The following is a 22199-nucleotide window of genomic DNA, read 5'->3' as shown; positions in this document are numbered from 1 at the left end:
TTGTGGTTGCATCATGCTGGAGCTGGCGGAAATGGCAGAGGATGATCAGCTGAATACAGAGACTGGTGGCGTGGAAGGTGAGGACAAGGGGAACCCTATTGTGGTTCTGGAAGGGAGGGAAAGAGGTGAGAGGAGCTGTGCACAAGATAGATCAGACATGGTGGATGGCCCTGTCAGCCATGCTGAGTGGGAATCCTCGGTTGAGGAAAAAGAAAGACATATGGGAAGTGCTGGTGTGGAAGGTTGCACCATCTGCACAGATGTGACGGAGACAGAGAAACTGGGAGAATGCAATGTAGTCCTTACAGGAAGCAGGATGTGAGGAAGTGTAGTTGAGGTATCTATCGGAGTCTGTGGGTTTGTAGTGAACATTAGTTGAAAGTCTATCTTTAGAAATGGAGACAGAGAAGTCAGGGAAGGAAAGAGTCAAAGATAAACTGGATGAAGGTGAGGGAAGGGTGAAAATTGGATACAACGTCAATGATGTTTCCCAGATCATGTTGAGTGCAGGAGGCTACACTGATACAGTCACCATTGTCCTGCAAAAAGAATTCCCTGACATGCTTTCTGATGCCAGGGAGGAACTTACTCAGACAGTCCAAGGGTACAGAAATATTTTCTTCATGAGTGATGCTATCATTTTCCATTGCCTGGTATAACTGGGATAGGCTTCCTAATATTTCTGGTCATAATAGAGAAGATGGAGGTTGTTCTCCTGCCTATCAGAAATCTGATTATTACCACAGTCTTGGGTATGGGCACATGCAAGTGTCTTGTTATAGAACTCAACTTCAGAATTTTTTTTTTACATTAGTTGAAAAAGGATTAAATTGGTTGTGGAGAGTATAGGAGACCATATGCTACACAGGTGGCAGAAGACACAAAGCTGATGGACCTTTTCTGGTTCCATACTTATGTTCTTCTGTGCTCTGCCTGACACAAGCTTGACCATTTGTCATAGTTCAAATGTATTTAATTGATGCAGCTCAGCAGGAGAGGTAAAATAAATGTCAACAGCAGTGCAAATAATAGACGCCTAAAAATTACTGTTGTTAATATGAGCAGATATAGCGTTATTTTGTCTTCTATTTTAACCCAGAGGAAATATGTTTATTTTGAGTTCATTATTGCCGCTGCCAAAATAAGCTGACAGTGGAAAGTTGTCTAAGGGTCATACCATCTACAGATATTGCCAAAATTAATATCTCGGCTGCAGAAAGCTTAGCCAATTTTATCTCGGTATTTGTTGAACTTGGATTAGATGGTAATGATCTGACTGTGGGTTTAATAGCAGATTTATATCACCATACAAAAAGAGGTAAAGGTGTCTAGGACATATCTTCAAAGTGACTGAACACTATTAAGTGACATTGTTTCTTTCTCACTTCCTTGAAGCAATGCATTTTTGGCTGCAAATTTAAAATGGTTGCTGCCCACCCACCAGTGTTTGCATCTGGGGGTGCCATTTTATTCTTGTCATAAATTGAATTTCCAAACAATATTGTGCAAGCCAGGCATACAGTTTCCACAAAGCTAGGCTGCATGGAGCGTTTCCTGACCATGGGGAGCCCTACAGAAAGGATCATAAGGTCAAAAACACAACCGCATGTGCACAATTGTCATGTTATTGTTGCTAGTACTGAAAGTCCTCAGGGATATTGCTTGCCAGCCTTCCTAACACATTTTGGAACCCGGTCTACTATCCGCATCAATTATGGGTATTTGTGAAGGTCACTCCACCCAGAATTAGATAAGAATTTTTTCAGTGGCTTGTACTTCAACAAATAAGCCACAAATTTATATCAGCTTTAGGCATTTCTAAATGAGGCATAAGAGACATGTTAATAAGATGATAGTTTAATAATTCTAATACAGGAGGGACTTGCCCAATATTTAAACCTTTATTGAAACTGGAACAAAGCAGCTACTCAGTGACTAAGATGTATGATTACTGTCACTAGATCTGTACTCCTAGGGAAAAAATGACTTCAATCCAAGGTACTGGCTCTTACTTTAGTAATCCCAGCGTAGTTCAGTATTTATTTAGCTAGACTGCTTAGGCCAAAGGCTAATCACAGGTTTGTTTTCATCTGTCTCTTAGATTGCTTCAGTTAATTCATTTGCACTTGGAAGCATATGTTTGAAAGTGCCATAAAAACAAAACTCGGGCTGATGTACAAACACCAGTTTAGCTTTGGAAATTTTATTTTAAAATTTATAAGGGCCTGGCACATATAAGGTTAGTGTGGGACTGAGTACAGTACTGCCCACACAGTGATGTAGGAGGCATATGACTCACACCCAGATCAGTCTTATGTTGAACAGAGCCATGTGTACGAGCAAGCATGGAGATAGCTCCTAGCTTGTACTCTTTACTGTATATTTGTAAATAGTTCTAAGAGTCAATAAAGACTTACAGTTAACCCACGTAGGACTACAAAGACTTCTTTAGACCTATCAAAATGTAACCAACACCCTACAACATGGTGGCAGCTTGGGGAAAAACCCAAGACCTCACACAAAATGTAGAGAAAAACTAAAATGCTGAAAGACTGCAAAAAAATTCAGCTAAGCGGCTTGACTTGAAAAGAAGCTCCAGAAGCAGAGGTACAGAGGAATAATTGCCAGGAAAAAGCTCCATAGAAAGGTTTGGAAGCTGGAGGCAGAAATTTAAAATTCCTCACTGCAGCAGAAGACTCCATTAAATATCCGTTGAAAGTCCAGCTTCAGATCCCAGAGACAACAAACCGAAACAGGGGTGAGCTGAAATTTTAAATCCCAGGATAAAGCAAATCCTGAGAAACTTTTAAATGGTTCAGTGGTCAGAAATTGCTGTTTAAAAATTCTGTCAGAAAAGCCAGATCCCCGAGTTGTCACCGAAACACATGGCATCCATGCTCACTCTGAAAAGGGGGAAAAAATTACTTTGAAAGAATGGCAACTAAAGGATTATTTTTAAGGACCAGCAAAGGCCAGAATTCAACGCTTTTACGACCCTAAACTATAGCGCTAAAACGGAGAAGTCTTCAGCTAGTCGATCCAAGCAGCCACTGTTTCAAATTTTTTCAAGGCTGAGCATGACTACCGTTGCAGCAGGTAAAACCTATGTCTCCAAGTGAAGGCAACACCGTTGTGAAATTCAGAAAGCTCTTAAAGCAGAACATACACGTTTAAAAATTTAACCATGGATCAGAATTCCACACTTACTAATCAATTCAGACTAATACAAGGCCCAGATCAATCACATAATTGTGGACTTTGGAGGAAAAGGTTCCTAAGGTACAACATTGCTTCAGGTTTAGACAAAAAGTCAGAAGCAATGCAGGTTAACACACTGCTTTAGTTGGTAGGCTCGATTGCAAGTGTCATTATTGCAAGGCAGAGAATCTAAATTTTAATAAGTACTAAAATTATGCTATGTTTATTTTCATCTAAGAAGCAATAAAATACTCTAAAGAGCTAAATATACAAGGAGCAAGGAGTACCTGGAGGTTCATTCATCAACGATGGCAGAAGGTTGTGAATATGGAGACTTAAAATCTGAGCTCATCAGAGACTGAATAGTGGTAGAAGTAGCAGATGACACACTCTGACTTCATGCAAGCAAAGGAAGATCTAACCCTGGAAAAGGCAATCCAGATAATAAAGCAGTCAGAACTACGTTAACAGCACAGAATCATTTTAAGAGAGAAAATAAAATGTGATGCAGCAGGCAACCCATCAAGTAAAGCAACAAAGACACAGGGACACTCCAGGCCAGAGAAGGCAATACCTGAACAGGCCAGCAGAGGGGCCATGCCAAGGCTGTGGAGCAAAGTACCCCAATGGGCAAGATCCTGCAAGGTCCTACAATTTCAGCCCAATGCTTTCAGTGCAACAGGATAAGACACGACAACAAACTGTGCAAGGCAAAAACTCTGAAACGCACAGAAGGCCCAAAGATTATCTGCAAAGTTGAGACTGCAAACCTGGAAGACACATAGCTATGTTTCTTGGGTGAGGTCAAAGATCTTGGTTTCTCATTTAGAATGCGGACATTTCAGTCAATAGCTGTTTGAAAAATTTTAAATTAGACACATGAGCCAGCATAACAGTCCTGTCAGACAAAGAACCAGGGCTAAAAGAACCCTGGCTTTGAACAACTCTATAGGTCTGGAGCAATGCGACTTCCAGTCATAGGTATGATCCTGGAACCATTAAGTTTTGGGGGCAAATAAATCTTTTAACTGATGTATGTCAGCTTTTTTTCTCTCTTGAGCAGAAATGCCTGTGTAGCCCTGGATCTCCTCAAAACAGCAGAAAATGTCAAGACAACCAATGTCATTAATCATACAGAACTGCAATTTGCCTTGTGCTCAAACAAAAAATATTATCCTTACTGGGGTTAAGCTCTGAACTGTAATCTCTCTTTGTGGAGCAGGTTTGTCCATTCTCGTTCAGGTGCTGGCAAACCTTCAATGATCATACCAGCCAACCACCCAGGAGGTAACCACAACATCTGCAGTGGAGGATGTAAAAGAGGCTGACCAGCAGTCCAATGAGCTTCAACTCCCAGTGATGGTACAACAGGTCAATACCGCAACCACTGAACATGTTCTGCAACTCCCAGCATGCCAAAGCCATAAAAGATGCTGGAAACTGGAAGCAACCATTGCCAACAGCGAAACGCAAAGGCGAGTAAACCTCATTCTAGTCACAGGGATGTCATCCTCTGCCACAGAGGATATCACCATGACCTGCACAACGATGGAAGAAGCGAAAGAAACAATAAGGAAATGAACACAATGTTGGTCCACTCCTCGGGAAACAAGTTAAGGGAGCAGCGACAGACAATTGCAACAGCCAAACTAACCAAGTGCGGTTCAACACGAAAGAATGGAAGAAAAAGATGAAAACATACCCAGATGCCAGAATAACCTCCAAACCCACAGAAAGAACCAATAGCAACAAAGTCTTCCACTCCTCCAATAGTAATGTGAATGAAATATGGAAGGGCTGTAAGGCTGCCTGAATCTTTGAATTCAAGGATTTGAAGGGGAAGATGGGGTAATGATAATGACAATGTAAATGAATGATAGTAATAACAATGTAAAACATAAGGTAAACTATAATCACTTCAAAAGCATTGGATAAAGGCTTGGGGAGAGGTATCATATAAGGAACTCGCACATTGTAGCAATCATAGTTTTGGGAAATGTTAGACTGTAGCTTTAAGAATAATCCTGTGCTATAAGATCACATGATCTGCATAAAACAATGTGTTAGCACTGTGGGGAACCTCTACAGAGAAAGCGCTTCTTTAGTTATGGAATTTGATGCACATGTGTAGTTGCCACTACAGTCTTGTAAATAAAGTCAAATGTTTCCATTAAGAAAAGTTGTCTGAAGATCAACTATATGGGAAAAATTTTCCTCCCATCGGGGGGGACGTGCAGGAGCGGGCGTGGGCGGCCACACCTCCGCCGCCATTTTACGTGGGCGGGCCAATTAAGATCCACCCAGTGTGACATCCACCAGGAAGCGCAATGTGCTCTCTGTGCGGGCAGGGTGGGAGGATTCCCTCAGCCGGGAGTGCGCTCTTTTGCTCTTTTAAGGTTGGACAGGCAGGTCCATTAATGATTTTAATTAGTTTCTCAATGGCCTCAATAGGCCGTTGACAAGTTGGCGGGCACACAGCTGACTCGGCTGCGCCCCCGCCGACCTGAAAAAAGAAATGACGAGGGGTGACGTCGGGAGTTCCACCTGATGTCATCCCGCATCATTTTACGCGTCAGCGAGCGGGCCCTGCCCCTGCCCCCGCTTGCTGACTGGAAGATCCTGCCCCATAACACACATATAGGGTTAATGTGGGATTGAGTACAGTACCACCCAAACAGTGATGGATGAGGCACACGACCCCTATCCAGGGTCAGTCTAGTGTTGTACAGAGCCCTGTATACCAGCAAGCATGGAGACAGCTCCTAGCTTGTACCCTTTACTGGTTATTTGTAAATGGTTCTACGAGTCAGTAAAGACTTAGTGTTAACATACGTATGACTATGAAGACTTCTTCAGACCTACTGAACTATAACCAACACCCTACAACAGAAACCATGGTCATTGCAGTGTTAACTTTGTCATTCTAATGCAGTTAGAAATTCATGTAAACATGACAATGACTAAGGTTCATCTGCTTTTCATCAAACAGCACTGGTGCAATTTGTGCACAGTTATATGACAGTCCATTGTTAGATAATCAGAGCAATCTCCCTATTATCTACAGTGTAAGTAGGGGCAGCTCATTGTAGAGGGAAGGCCCAAATTTAATAATTACAGTTAAAGCATAAGGGGAAATGGTGTAATGTGCCCACACTGTTCTGCCTATGAATAGTAGAATACAATTTAATACATAAATTCTTGTTAGTCAAGCACTCAAAAATAAGGCAGGACATATTAAATTATTAACAAAACAAAAACAAAAATACCTGGAAAAACTCAGCAGGTCTGGCAGCAGTTAACGTTTCGAGTCCGAATGACCCTTCAACAGAACTAAGTAAAAATAGAAGAGAGGTGAAATATAAGCTGGTTTAAGGGGGGTTGGGACATGTAGGGCTGGATAGAGGGCCAGTGATAGGTGGAGATAACCAAAAGATTTCACAGACATGAGGACAAAGAGGTGTTGAAGATGGTGATATTATCTAAGGAATGTGCTAATTAAGGGTAGGAAGCAGGACAAGCAAGGTACAGATAGCCCTAGTGGGGGTGGGATGGGGTGAAGGAATCAAAAAAGGCTAAAAGGTAGAGATAAAACAATGGATGGAAATACATTTAAAAATAATGGAAGTAGGTGGGAAAAGGAAAATCTATGTAAATTATTGGAAAAAAAAGGGGGGGGGGAATCGGCAAGGCGGTGGGGATGGAGGAGAGAGTTCATGATCTAAAATTGTTGAACTTAATGTTCAGTCCGGAAGGCTGTAAAGTGCCTAGTCGGAAGATGAGGTGCTGTTCCTCCAGTTTGCGTTGAGCTTCACTGGAACAATGCAGCAAGCCTAGGATGGACATGTGAGCATGAGAGCAGAGTGGAGTGTTGAAATGGTAAATGACAGGGAGGTCTGGGTAATGCTTGCGGACAGACTGAAGGTGTTCTACAAAGTGGTCACCCAGTCTGCGTTTGGTCTCTCCAATGTAGAGGAAACCGCATTGGGAGCAACGAATGCAGTAGACTAAATTGAGGGAAGTGCAAGTGAAATGCTGCTTCACTTGAAAGGAGTGTTTGGGCCGTTGGACGGTGAGGAGAGGGAAAGTAAAGGGGCAGGTGTTGCACCTTCTGCGGTTGCATGTTTAAATTATTTTTTGTTATTAACTACTTCTCGATATTTGATGGGGACTGTTTGATTCTTGACTCTATGGCAGGAATCTTCCAGTCCCACCTACAGCAGGAAACTTGGTGGGTGGCTGGGTGGGCGGGCAACTTAATTTAGCAGGATGCCAAAAATCAGATTCCTGACAGCGGGATGAACTTTTGCAATTAAGTTCTCGGGACTTTAAAGGCTGGCGGAGCTTCCCAATGAGCAGTGTTGGGAAGCCCTTTCCATACATTTGCACGTCATGCATGCTCATTGAAAGTTCAGCTCGCCACAGTTAAGTGCTGCCTCCAAATTAAGTTCTCCACCAGCGAAAAATTCAAACATGCACATTTACAACTGCATGTAAGTGGCCTGCACCTAACAGGATTGACTTTTTCCTTGGCTTTGGAGTGAGTAGCTACTGCTTTGGCCTTCTTGGGGACAACTCATAAATGTCAGCCTCCTGACTGAGATTGGGTGCCTCTATTCCAAGCTGTGCAAAGGCTGAGCAAGGGAGGCAAGGTCTGTGGAGAAGGGTGGAGCAAAGGCTGGGCAAGGGAGGCAGGGTCTGCGGGGAAAGGTGGGAGAATGTCCGGGGACTGAAGCTAGATTGCCTGGGGCTTGTTTGGGAGGATGTCCAGTGAAAGAAGCCAGACTATTGGAGGCTTGTTTAGGAGGGTAAGCATGTGATGCATGTCTTAGTCCTGTTGTAGGCTGATGGATGGCCTCTCTAAGCAGTGAGCGTCTTAGAGAGATGTGACTAAAGCGTAGGGTCGGTGAGCTCAAGAGTTTGGTCCTAAGGGTTTTAATGAGAATACTGGGACTCGGAAGGTACAGTCACAATCAGAGCGGGGTGTTGAATCAGGTAGGATGGAAGGGAAGGGGCAGCAGATGGTCACATGGGGGGAATTGCAAAAAGTCAGAGTACAGCTGGACTTGAGAACAGGATGGCCAGGGTCAGGAGGAGCATTGGCATGTCGATGGTTATGGGAATAGTGGGGAGAGCAGGAATGTCCACTTAAATGATATTAGGGTCCAGGGTAATTGGGAAGAGGCAGGAGGGTGAGGAATCACAAGGTGGTGATTGTGTAAGGGGATGAGTGGGATCTTTGTAGGTAACATGGGGAGAGTAGAAGGTGCTTTTGCACTGGCAAACTCACATGCACCACGCTGAAGCTGTCAAAGTTGTTGCGCAGCTCGTAAAGCCTCTCGAGCATTCGATATGGGAGGGCTCTCTTTCCAGGTGGGAGGAGTTAATGGTTCATTTTTTGGCTAATTAAAGCTGCACCATATTAATTATTAGCTCACTCCATGGAGAACCAGGCTTAGCTGAGTTCTCCTCTCGAGATTCCCATGACCAATAAACCAGCGTTGCTCCATGGCTGATGGATCACATTCTAGTGGGAACCCATCTAGTGGGAGCTGCTGTGCAGTGTGTGCTTATTGACATCTGCAATGAGAAGCAAGGATGAAGGTGCGAGAGGGAGGTGGATGCCTCATGGGGCATGGGTGTTGGATGGCAGCAAAGTCCCGACTCCAAACCTCGATTCTCCTGGGTAAATGGTCATGACTGACAAGGGCCTATGTGGTAAGTCTTTCTATGATGCCAAAGCAATGGTCTCTCTATAGAGTCTCACGGCAATGGAGGCCATCTGAACAGTGTATGAGGGTAGGTTCTCAGACATGGCTGCCATTATCCTTGTCAATGTGCAATGCCTCCATACAAAATCATGTATGAATGGGAGAAACACTCATCTGTGGTCCTCCAGGATGTCCTTCACTGGGATGGGGTGAGGAGGCCATGTGGGGTGCCAGGCATAGGACTTAGCACTAGCTTAGAGGCTCAAGATGGAGGCTAATCTACAAAGATTAGCTGACTAGATGGATCACTGCAACTTATTCACATATCCACTTATGCAGCCTCCTGGGACCCTGCCTTTCTATTCGCTCTGGTCCAGATGAGAAGAAAATGTGCAGGTTAGCCCAGGGCCAGGAGGAGCAATGAAGAGCTGCAAGAGACAGCGCAGCCTTAGGAAGATCAGGATGCTGATGGCCAGGGGGCCAGTGAGCATTGGCTCAAACCCAGGTATATTGCAGGTGGCACAACTATCTGCAGATAAGCGAAAGCCAGGGAACGCCTTAGGATGTCCCAGAATGTGGCTGCTCACATATGCCAGTTTCTTCATGAAGGTGTCACAAGGACTTGGAGGCAATCCCAAAGCCGATGGCATTAAAGGCCCTAAAGCTCTTTGCCAGTGGCACCTGTGAGGATTTTCCCAGTCAACAGTGCACAAGTGCATCCAGGAGGTGACAGATACCCCCTTCAGGAGACTGTACCTCATGGGATAATACCCCTGTCCTTTAATGGTGTCCAGTGTACTTTGGTTGCAATCCCTTTATGTGAGGGATATTCCTACCCTTAAGATGGAGACAAGCAGGCTGAACAATTCTCCATGTGACGTCACACAAAGGTTTCTTTAAATTTATTCTTTCATGGGATTTGGACACCACTGGCACAACAAAAGGTCAGCATTTGTTGCTCATCCCTAATTGCCTTGAACTGAATGGTTTGCAGTTAAGGGTCAACCACGTCACTGTGGGTCTGGAGTCAGATGTAGGCTAGACCAGGTAAGGACAGGAGATTTCTTTCCTAAAGGACATAAGTGAACCAGATGGGTTTTTACAACAATCTACAATTGTTTCATGGTCACCATTACTGAGGCTAGCTTTCAATTACTGATTTATTAATCAAATTTAAATTCCACCTGCTGCTTTGGTGGGATTTGAACCCTTGTGTGCTCAAATTTAGCCTGGGCCTCTTAATTACTAGGCCAGTGCCATTACCACTACACTACCATCTCCCCCTTGCAGGTGAAGGGTGCAGGTGAACTCCATGACGGTGCATCTTCTGAGGATTCTGAGTCATCATCCTCAGAGATGGGGTTGGAGATGGAGCTGTGAGTCACCTGGGTTCTTGTCTTTCTCGTTTTCTTGGAATGGAGAAGAGAAACCTTTAGTGGATGCCCTAGGAGGCTCCCTTACCTAAACAATGTCCCACTCTATCGGCGCATCTGACAGCTACAGCCTGGAGGCATCCTCATGGGCCTGCTGGTAGAGTCCCATCTCACCTTCAGCATCTTCATGGTCCCGATCCTTCCCAGCTAGTTCGGCTGCCTCTCTTCAAAGGTGCTTGGCACTCTGATATCCAGAATGCCACTGCCAGTCTGGACCTGCTCCCTCCTGTTGTGAGCATTTTGTGTCCTGCACTCAGACAGGAGGATTGAGTGTCATCCTAATGGATGCATGAGCAGTTTAGGAGCATGCATGTCTACGACAATTCCTGACCCCTCCCCAGTAGGTGATTAACAAGCATGATGTCCTACAACAGATAGAACATCTAGAACTATGGGTCACTGTTTAAAAATAAGTGATCACTTATTTAAGACAGAGCTGAGGCAAAATCTTTTCTCTCAGAGGGTATTGGATCTTTGGGACTCTCTTCCTCAAAAGGCAGTGGAAGGATATTTGGATATTTTTAAGGCAGAGATAGATAGACTCTTCATTAATAAGGGGGTGAAAGGTTATCAGGGCTAGGCAGGAATGTGGGGTTGAAGTTACAATCAGATCAGCCATGATCTTATTGAATGGCGGAGCAGGCTCGAGGGGCCGAGTGACCTACTCCTGCTCCTAATTCATCTGCTTGTAACATTGAAAGCATGAAGTGGCTGCCCTTCAGTGCACATGTCCCATGTGCTGCTGAGTGCTGCAACCCAAACGCCTGCCTGATGCCCTTATGAATGTCACTTTGCAGTGAGTAAATAGTGCCACTTACCCAGGCGGAGCACATCAGATCATTGATCCTTCTTCTAAACTGCTGTGTGGTTCTTTTGTGGATCCAATGGGACCTGCCACTTTCCCTGGACGGCCTGGAGGAGAACCTGCAGAGAGGTATCACTGAACCACGGGGCCACACATTGCCTGCTCTGTGACATTATGATGGATTCAGAATACAGAGCTTTTAGTGAGTGAATGACTCTCCAGGTTCCCTTTAAATATGATGCCAGGACCTTCAAACCCTCCCTCCCCACCAAACCCCTGAGGTTAGGGCGGGGACAGTGACTTCTTGCCCACCCCCACCGCGAGAGACACTGAGCTTCTTGCGCGTGCATATGTAATGAACCGAACAGTGTGAGATCGCACATGGCCAGCCATCCCACCCCTGGCTGGAATTCATCTCATTTCCACCTCCACTATCTAGCTTATACTCCAGAGCAGAAGACACTGCCCTACCTGTCACATTGGTTCTTTTTTGATGTTATTTTGTTGTGCGGCAGTGCTGAGTGTTACACTAATCACTCAGGGCTGCAAAGTGAATCACAAGAACAGATTCAATTTCCCTTTCTGCTCAGTGCCTGATCTGACCCCATGTAACCTGCACTGAATAGAGAAGTTGCAAATGGAAACTATAGGTAAGGAAAATCTGAGGATGAGGGTCATGGCAGGATAGTCCCCAGTGTCTCCTATTGTTTGGCTACTAAAGGTTTGGGAACAGGTTGTCCACCTATTCTATTGGCAAAAAAGATGTCTTGGTGAGATGAACAACAGGAAATAATGCACGTAGTGAAATCAAAATAGCTGTAAATTCGTTCACTAATTTTGTACAATTGTATGTTATATGCAAAACCTTTATAAAAAGGCAGGAAAACACACATACTATGTGTGACTTTATTATGTAGCGGTGCACCAGGATGCAAAAAAATCCCAAAATGCTCTGGAATTCCTTAGGGCTGTGATTCTGGTGGTTACAATAATTCTGCTACCCACCTACAACGAGTTTATGTCAAGAGGAACTACTGGGCTGAGCAGGCCTTTCAGCCAAAACACTGACCGTAGTATGCAGGAAAGGTGGGAGGATGCCAGATCCACATTCCAGGAAGTTATCTATTATGACTCGTAGCCTCGAGATGAGGGAGCGACATTAACATTTTTTAAAAAGTCTTGTGCTCCTGGGCAGCCTCACTTCTGCTGTGTGAGACCAGGTGTACTTATGCCAGCACTTGGCCCAGCCTCCCATTACGTCAGTGCATGCAGGAGTAAGCTCTGACCCTGGCCCACAATGTAATTTTGAAAATTGAGATTTTAGACCAACACCGGTTGCATGTAGGTTTGGAATAAGTTTGTGGTCAGTACAATGCAGTTCTGGTGAAGTGCAGAGGAATTTTGACCCCGGTGTTTTTTTGGAAGGAATCATCAACCCATTCTTTTCTCCACTCCTCCAAGTTTACTTTTATATAACACATGGATTTGCAGCTCATAGGAGTTAGGGAGTATTGCGATTGTTATCAGGTAGTGCTGAAGAAGATAGCTGAAGAGATAGTGGAGGCATTGTTGGTGATCTTTCAGGAATCACTGAAGTCAGGGAGGATCTCAGAGGACTGGAAAATCTCTAATTTAACCCCCCTGTTTAAGAAGGGAGTGAGGCAAAAGATGGGAAATTACAGGCCGATTAGCGTGACCTCAGTCGTTGGTAAGATTTTAGAGTCCATTATTAAGGATGAGATTTCAGAATACTTGGAAGTGCATGGTAAAAGAGGGCAAAGTCCACATGGTTTCATCAAGGGGAGGTCATGCCTGACAAATCTGTTAGAATTCTTTAAGGAGGTAATGAGCAGGTTAGACAAAGGAGAGCCAATGGATGTTATCTATTTGGACTTCCAGAAGGCTTTTGACAAGGTGCCGCACAGGAGGCTGCTCAGTAAGATAAGAGCCCATGGTGTTAGAGGCAAGGTACTAGCATGGATAGAAGATTGGCTGTCTGGCAGGAGGCAGAGAGTGGGGATAAGGGGGTCCTTCTTAGGACCTTCACTAGGCCGGTGACTAGTGGAGTTCCGCAGGGGTCAGTGTTGGGACCACAACTTTTCACTTTATACATTAATGATCTAGATGAAGGAACTGAGGGCGTTCTGGCTAAGTTTGCAGATGATACAAAGATAGGTGGAGGGACAGGTAGTATTGAGGAGGCGGGGAGGCTGCAGAAGGATTTAGAAAGGTTAGGAGAATGGGCAAAGAAGTGGCAGATGGAATACAACATGGGGAAGTGTGAGGTCATGCACTTTGGTAGGAAGAATAGAGGCATAGACTATTTTCTAAATGGGGAGAGAATTCAGAAACATGGAGTGCAAAGGGGCTTGGGAGTCCTAGTCCAGGATTCTCTTAAGGTTAACTTGCAGGTTGTGTCGGTAGTTAGGAAGGCAAATGCAATGTTGGCATTTATTTTGAAAGGACTAGAATATAAAAGCAGGGATGTGCTGCTGAGGTTTTATAAGGCTCTGGTCAGATCACATTTAGAATATTGTGAACAATTTTGGGCCCCGTATCTCAGGAAGGATGTGCTGGCCCTGGAGAGGGTCCAGAGGAGGTTCACGAGAATGATCCCAGGAATGAAAGGCTTAACATATGAGGAACGTTTGAGGACTCTGGGCCTATACTCGATGGAGTTTAGAAGGATGAAGGGGGATCTGATTGAATCTTACAGACTACTGAAAGGCCTGGATAGAATGGACGTGGGGAAGATATTTCCATTGGTAGGAGAGACTAGGACCCGAGGGCACAGCCTCAGAGTAAAGGGAAGACCTTTTAGAACAGAGATGAGGAGAAACTTCTTTAGCCAGAGAGTGGTGAATCTATGGAATTCATTGCCACAGAAGAAATACATTGAGTGTATTTAAGACCGAGATAGATAGGTTCTTGATTGGTAAGGGGATCAAAGGTTATGGGGAGAAGGTGGGAGAATGGGGTTGAGAAACTTATCAGTCATGATTGAATGGCAGAGCAGACTCGATGGGCCGAATGGCCTAATTTCTGCTGCTATGTCTTAAGGTCTTATGGTCTTATGCTGTCCAGACATGTAAATGTACAGCCAATGAATAGCTGTAAAATATCAGTCTAAGTACCTATGTGAGCACATTGTCAGATGATGGTATCCGACACACTAATGTGTGTTAAAGTTCAAAAATAGGAAGAGGTGTGAAGAGACTGAAATGATTAGTTCTCATGTGTTGCAAAACTGTGAAAAAGGCTACTGAAAGTTGGAAGAGAAAGCCAGAAGCAGAGCATGGAAAGTGTGAAACATATCACATTATGAAGGGATCCAGCATCTAAATTAAAGATTGGCAGGCTTTAAGATCTTGTGTATCAATAATTCATCGATGTGACAAGAAGAACCAACATGGAACCAGTAAGTGCTATAAATTGTCTCAACCACTTTTTGTTCATTCTTACATAAAAGGAACAACAGTGCTTACATTTTCTTTGAATGTGTACAAATTGCCTTTTAAAATAGCTCACCAGGCTTCCTTCGGCTCAGTCAATAAATACACTGTCAGGTGAGGAGCAGCATCATACAAACCTAGAAGATCCTATGTTTCATAGAATCATGGAATCAGTAGAGCACAGAAGAAGGCCTTTCAGCCCATCGTGAACGTGCTGGCTCTCCTGAGGAGAAATTCACGTACTGCCACTCCCCCACCCTCTCTCCACATCCCTGCAAATTCCTTGCCTTCATATATTTAGAAAATTCAGAAAAGCCAGAAAAATTTACGGCATGGAATGCGGTCACTCTGCCCATAATGTCTGCGCTGGCCAAAAAACAAGCCATCCAACCTAATCCCATTTTCCAGCTCTTGGTCCGTAGACTTGGAGGTTACAAGACTTCAGATTTCTCTTCAAGATTTCACCTCCAATTTCTATTCAATTAGCTGAAGCACAACAGTTTACCTAAGCACCCAGACAAAAAATAAATTGAAGCTCTTACAGTTGATGGCTGCCCCATTATATCTGCTAGAATGTATGTGTGTCAGGTGATGACCCCTCCCTGTTAAAAACTTTGCTGCAGCTCCCTCACTGTCTAGGCTATCACTTGAATAATTTGGAGGGTAGCTGATCCCTATGGAAAAGTACCTCAGAATGAGTCAGTGCCCTTAGCAGCATCAGTCAGAGATTTGAAGGAGAAAAGGGGTTAAAAATAAATCACTATATTTTTGATCATTCTGAGCAGTACCACATCACCACTTCTTTAATGATTGGCTCGATAGGAAGGCATAACGGTTAAGATTGCACTGTGTACTATTAGAAATGAATATTTTAACAGATTCATTTGACATTCCTTGGTTGATTATTTTAATAAATTCACTTAAACTCAAATACTTTATATTTCCTTCAGAGGTAAAGTATGTGTGCACTTGAGTATTTGTATGTATTTGCATGTAAAAGTGAGGTTCATGAAATTTGAGCCTTAACCTTAACCTAAGGCCTCAAAGCCCTGGATCAGTGATAAATAAATTCTTACTAAAACACCAGCTTTCAACATCTCCAGTTCTCAATGCAGTTTGATGCCGCTGCAATGTGCTGGTTCAGAAAACCAATGCAGTCTACTGTGCAATAATATGTCAAAGGTTTGACTTGCCTGAGGCTGACGCAGAACCATATATAATATGCTTTATGCTACTTCTGAAAACTAGAATATTTTCTCCAGCATTGTCCTTATCTAATTGTGGCACGTACATAGTATTTAGAAATAATTGCATAAAATTATGTCAAGATGTTTAATAGATAAATAAATCTGCTAATCAGATACAGTCTCTAGTTATTGTTGTCGTCTTGCTAAGGTAATTTGATTGGCATTTATGGTTTGTGACCCTCTTTGACTGGCCTTGTATCTCTCAGTATTGTTTTTGCTCCAAAAACATGTCTTTGTCACATGATATTTTAAAAAAAGACTCTGCTTCTCTCAGCCACACTTCAAGATGGATTTAACTTTTGCAGATCATAAAATGATTCTGATTTTGCATGATTTTACCATTTTATGTCAGTGTCTAAAACACAGACTTTGCTGTGCTTCATTTTGTAAGAGTGACATAGTTTCACACAAAGAGATGAGCAAAAATTACTGTGAGTCAAAGCCCCTTTCAGTCTCAATCATACTGTTGTGCACAGAAATTGGCTGGTTGAAAGAATATAAAGAATTGAAACTTGCCAGCCCTCATTAAGTGAGCTTCACTAGCACCCGGTCAAGCTTACAGCTGGAGAGTTGATTGGGTATTATGTGTTCTACTTTACAGAGGGGAAATTGGCAGGGCTAGCACCCGCTCCCTGCCTCTCACCCTGCTATACTCATTTCCTGATAAACAATGATGAGCACTTTGCCTGTGGACATTTCCAAGTCTCAGATTGCCCTGTCCAGTGTTCTCCATTGTGCCACTAGAAGAGCTGAAATGAAGAAAATGGTATATTTGGAGAATTTGATAAATTTTTGTTAAGAAGAGATGCATACCAAATCAAACCTTTTCCTTATTTAGATCACCTCAAAGATCTTACTGAGCAGCATGATTTCATTCATGAAAAGAATAATGGATCTGAGTTAAATAGTTAACCACCATTAAACTTTGCAATTAGCTGTCCAACAATAGCTGCATTTTCCTTAAAATAAATTTGTTTTATGATCCATTGCAGGTTATTCCATACTGCAATCGATTATGGAGAAAGCAGGACAGAATGGCTGGCAAGTCAGCGCCATCTGTATTGAGAATTTCAATGATGCTAGCTACCGACGCCTTTTAGAAGACCTGGAAAGAAAACAGGAAAAGAGATTTGTGGTAGATTGTGAAGTAGAGAGGCTCCACAACATTATGGAGCAGGTAACGCTATTGATTTCAAATGAATATTAAGAAAACATTCCTCATGTAAAGCTGAAGAAATGCTTATTGCAGAAAAAAATGTACACGTGGAAAACTAATCACACCTTCTGAACATCAAGCTCTTGTTGGTAAAACACACCTTTGAGTTTGCAGCAGGACTTCAACGTCAAAATCAAAGCAAAAATAAGATTAGAATTGATCAATCTTTTCTGAGAATACTGTGGAATTGTGCAGAAGAAAGGATGTTCATATTTTAAAAAATGAAAAGGTCACTAGGTATCTACAGAAGCAGAAGGAATCGAGTTGTGACGTTATCTTTCTATCTGCTGGAAGTCCATCTGTGAATTTCAATTGCCACCTCATTAAATTTAAGGTGCCTGTCATATTTAAAATATTTAAGCAGCTTCTTTTCACTACGCAAAGTATGCGTTGTTTTGAAAGCACTCTGCTTCCTATTAATGTGCAAGTATTGAAGTTTAAACCAATTTGACAAGTTGCTGGCACACATCAATCAATGGGATTCTCTAAAAATTGGTACAGATAAATCTAGTGGTATTGCAGACAGTCTGATTACAACACATTTTATTTGCAGACATATTGGGCTGAATTTTCCTCCTGTTGGGGGGGGAAGTTGAAGGGCGGGCATGCACAGGCACACTTCCAATTGGCGCCCCCGATCGGGGGCGTGGCCCTATGTTACATTGGCCCGCCCACCATGACATCTTCACAGAAGTGCTATGCACTCCCTGTGCGGGTGGGGGTGGGATTCCCAAAATCAAGAGTGTGCTCTTTCACGCAAGCGTACGAAAGAGCGCACTCATCTCTTTGAGGCTAAGTGTTGCCTTAGGGAGATCGGCTCAAAATGTACAAAACCTAAAAATAGAAAAGTAAAATTTTGCTAACATGTCTCCTCATGTGACAATGTCACATGAGTTGGGTTATGTCCATAATTTTCACATAAACTTTATTTAAAAATTTTTAAATCCTACATGAAACCTCATCCCGCTCGCGGATGAGGTTTCATGCTTTTTCTAATTCCCGCTGGGGCTCCTGGCCTACCCGCCAACCTTAAGGTTGGACAGGCAAGTCCTTTAATTACTTAATTGATCTGTCAACAGCCGCAATTGGCCATTGACAGGTCAGCGGCCGCGCAGCTGATTTCACTGCATCCCAACTTCCTGAAAATTTAAATGGGGCGTGATGACGTTGGGAGCTCCCCCCGACGTCACCGCGCGTCATTTTATGCGTCAGCAAGTGGGCCCCGCCCCCGCTCGCCACCAAGTAAAATCCTGCCCATTAACTGGGGCCTGACAGTGTCAAAACATTCAGGCCTTTGGGTATTTTATACACACCTATCTTCTGCTGCAATGCTGCAGTTAGGTGATATGGTGTTGAGAGCTTTCTGTAACTAAAGGCAGGATTTTCCACCCGTTGGGGTGAAGTTGAAATGCGGGCATGTGGAGGCACACCACCATTTTATGTGGGCGGGCCAATTAAAGCCCACCCGGCAAGACATGAGCACAAAAGCGTGCAATCATCTTCCTGAGGCTAAGTGCTGCCTCAGGGAGATCGCCTCTACTGTCAAAAATATTAAAAATAGAAAAAAAAAATCCCCTGACATGTCCCCTCATGTGACACTGTCACATGAGTTGGGACATGTCCATAATTTTAAAAAAAACTTTAATTAAAGTTTTTAAAACCCAAATTGGCCATTGACAGGTCAGCGGGTACACAGCTGATTTTGTTGAGCCCCAGCCTACCTGAAAATTTAAATAGGGCGGGGTGACGTTGGGAGTTCCACCCGATGTCACCGTACGTCATTTTATGCGTCGGCAAGTGGGCCCCGCCCCCCGCTCACCGACGGGGAAACCCTGCCCTAAATGAAAGAGTTTCCTGTAACAATGAAATTTATCTTTAAGCTAATGATAGATCTCAGACCTTTGAGCTGCTGATTTTTTATCTCAAGTTAGTAAAAACTATGCGGTAATTTTGACTTTGAGTAAAAAATAGGTGATTCTGATTCAGGCGCCAGTTATACCGTGCTCCCGGTTTTCAGGGAAGTTTTGGAGAAAATTCCAGAATGTGGGGTCTAGGCTGCTGAAGTCATGACTGCCAAATGGTAAGGGAGGGGCAGGGGAGGAAAAGCACAAGAAACCAGAATCAGAGGAATTGAGAGTTCAAGATTGGTAATGAATTTAGAGCTGGAGAAGGTGACACAGGTAGAGAGGAATTCAGAGAGAAGGTTAAGAATTTTCTATTTGAGGTGTTGCAGGGAATCAGAGGCTAATTTTGGTCAGGGACTGCAGGTTCAAAGGACTTGGTGTGAGAAGATATGAGCATAGACTTTTGGATGAGTTAAAATTTGCTGAGAATGATAGATGAGAGGCCAGCCAGGAGGGCATTGGAATTGTCGAGTCTACAGGTTTGAATTAGATATTAAGAGCGTGAAAAGTCAAGCTTCAGCCTGACACAATGACCAGAGTGGAGTACAGAGCCAATGACAAGGGTGTGGAATTTGTTCTAGGGACCAAAGACAATAGATTCTCTCTTCCCAGTATTTAGTTTCAGGAAATCACAGAACATGCAAGACTGGGGCTGGAATTTTCCTCTCCCATTGGCGGTGGCCGTCATGATTGGTGTGCGTGGACAGTATGGCGAGAAGGCCAAAAATTGGTTTTGTGCCGTCATGAAATCAATTTGTGATTGTCTGCTCTGCTGGTCATTGGTGGGCCACATTTCCCACCGCTGAACATCGGGAACCTAATTTCAATACTTCAGCATCTCATTATAAGCCCTGCTTGCCGAAATCATGTGCCCACGCTGGATCATCCAGGCATATTTCACAACTGTACATGCATGACGTGAATCTGGTGAGCTGCACTTTGCTCGGGACTTTGAGGTTTGTTTGCCTACCTTGCTTCGGGCAGCACTCGTGGTCATCAGTGCCGGGCTTTGCAGGCAGCACCACATCACTTTTAGGAGGGCTCACAGGCATGTCTCTACCTATCAGATCAGCCGTAAGGCAGGGGTGGCTTCTCAACTGCTGCAGGACTAGGACTTGCTTGGGGAAGGGGGCCAAGTGGCCTCAGGCGAGAGAAGAGGCTGTAGGGCAAAAGCTGTACTTGGGAAGAGGGGTATCCCAGGGTGTGTGTGAGGGCACATCTGATCTGTGCAAGGGGGCGAGGACCGAGAAGGCAGACTCCAGAGGGGATGAGGCTAGATGGAGATGTGAGGGTGTATGTGAGAGAGTGAGTAGTGATGTCCCTTGAGCTGAATGTGCGATAGCCTTGTGAGTGTGTGAGTTTAGAGTGATGAGATGGTTGCCTTATCCTGGCAGCACGGACGAGATCATTCATTCTCTTTCTGCATTGAATGGCCAACCTCTTCTGAGCAACATTGGCACTGACCACCACTGCCATCACCTCCCAAACTGGACTGGTAAGAATGCTGGACCTCCTGTAGCCAGGATGGGGGTGGTGGACATCAGGGCAGGCCTCCAAAAGGCATTCCAGTTACGGTTCACTGAACTGTTCCTGGCTTTTAGGGCCATGTCTTCACTGGAGCAGTCCTGGACTGCAAGCATTGAGAACTGTGTGTGCGGGTACAGTTTAGATATAGGACCTGGAGTGAGGAGGTGGTGAGGAAACAGCGTGGCAGATAATTCAGAGGCCACTCTCCATGCTTCCTGTGGCTGCATAATTAATGATTACATTACTCCTTTTTCAATTAATTTCAAAGGCATGTTTTCTTATCCTACAGGGTCAATTAATTTTTATCAATTTGCAAACTTTTACTTCTATTTACTCTACACTTTATTTAAAAATGAGTAATTATACATAACCTGTTACTCCAGCAGTTTTAGTGTTCATGCTGATACCATTGCTCCTGGTTGCTACCCCTAAGGCAAAATTTTGCCATCAGCGAGCAGGGGGCGGGGCCCGCTCGTCAACGTGTAAAATGACGCGGGATGACAGCAGGTGGAACCCCCAACATCATCGTGCCACATTTAAATTTTCAGGAAGACAGGGCGCAGCAAAATCAGCGGTGGGCCCGCTGACATGTCAATGCCCACTTGAGGCCATTGACAGCATCAATTAAGCAATTAAAGGACCTGCCCATCCAACCTTAAGGTTGGCGGGTCAGCCAGGAGCCCCAGCGGGGACATGTAAGGGATTTTTCTTTTCTCTATTTTTAATATTTTTAAAAGTCGAGGCAATCTCCCTGAGGCTGCACTTAGCCTCAGGGAGATGAGTGCACTCTTCCGTGCGCATGCGCAAAAGAGCCCACTCTCAATTTTAGGGATTAAGATTAAAAGCATTAAATGAGTGCTGATGATTAGGAATGACCACCTACAGCATTAGGTAATGATAGCTATCATCTTCTACCGTGTGGGGTGATGATGGCTATTAGCATTAGGTTTAAACATTTGATATTGGATCAGATGACCAAAAGCTTGGTCAAGAAGGTGGGTTTTAAGGAGGAAAGTAAGATAGAGAAGCAGAAGGTGTAGGGAGGGTTTTCCAGAGCTTGAGACCCAAGCAACTGAAGGCACAGCCATCAGTAGCGGAGCAATTAAAATTAGATTTCATGTAGGAAGTTGAATATATATTATGACACTGACGTTGGAAGTGCTAATTCTGATAGCAGCATTGCTACTAGTACTCTGAAATGCATGTGAAACATGAACAGGGTGATGTCGGAACATTTGTGGTCACCATACATTCTGGGAAGCCTTCTACTGAAGGGATTCTGCAATATAAACAGGGCACAATAGCAAGTGGAGCTTCATTCAACAGGAACACAAGAGTCAAAAACTGGGTGAATTGTGTCTGCTGACCTCCATGCTTGAGTTAGTGGTCCATTCTCCCATCGAGCATAGCTTGAGGGGAAATTAGGGGTCTCAGAGGGAGGGGGAGGTAACAGGCCTCGGTGTGAACATCAGGTATCGATCGGAAGGATGGGTACGGGGTGGCCAATTGCAGGTAATTGCCTAGGTAGGCATGCTAAATCCAGCGGGTAAATGAAGAGGCACTCCACAGCAACAACAACAATTTTTATTTATATGGCACCTTTAATGTGATGAAATATCCCAAGGCACTTTCCAGGAGCATCATAAAACAAAGTGTGACACAGAAGCGCATAAGGAGATATTGGATCAGATGACCAAAAGCTTGGTCAA

At 44.0% G+C, this 22199-nt stretch overlaps 1 protein-coding gene across 3 annotated transcripts in view; it reads left to right on the top strand.

The window, feature by feature from the left end:
• LOC121284000 (glutamate receptor 4) overlaps nucleotides 1-22199 on the top strand; it is a 304238-nt gene that overhangs the window by 55796 nt on the left and 226243 nt on the right. For all 3 annotated transcript variants that reach the window (XM_041198891.1, XM_041198890.1, XM_041198892.1), the window contains exon 4: nucleotides 16836-17020. In XM_041198891.1, coding sequence (XP_041054825.1) covers nucleotides 16836-17020 — 185 coding nt within the window. The remainder of the gene's footprint in view (nucleotides 1-16835; nucleotides 17021-22199) is intronic.

Source organism: Carcharodon carcharias, chromosome 11 (assembly GCF_017639515.1).
Source record: "Carcharodon carcharias isolate sCarCar2 chromosome 11, sCarCar2.pri, whole genome shotgun sequence".
In the NCBI taxonomy this organism is placed as follows: Eukaryota; Metazoa; Chordata; class Chondrichthyes; order Lamniformes; family Lamnidae; genus Carcharodon; species Carcharodon carcharias.
Note: the sequence above shows the minus strand (reverse complement) of the source record. Positions and strands in the feature narration are given on the sequence as shown.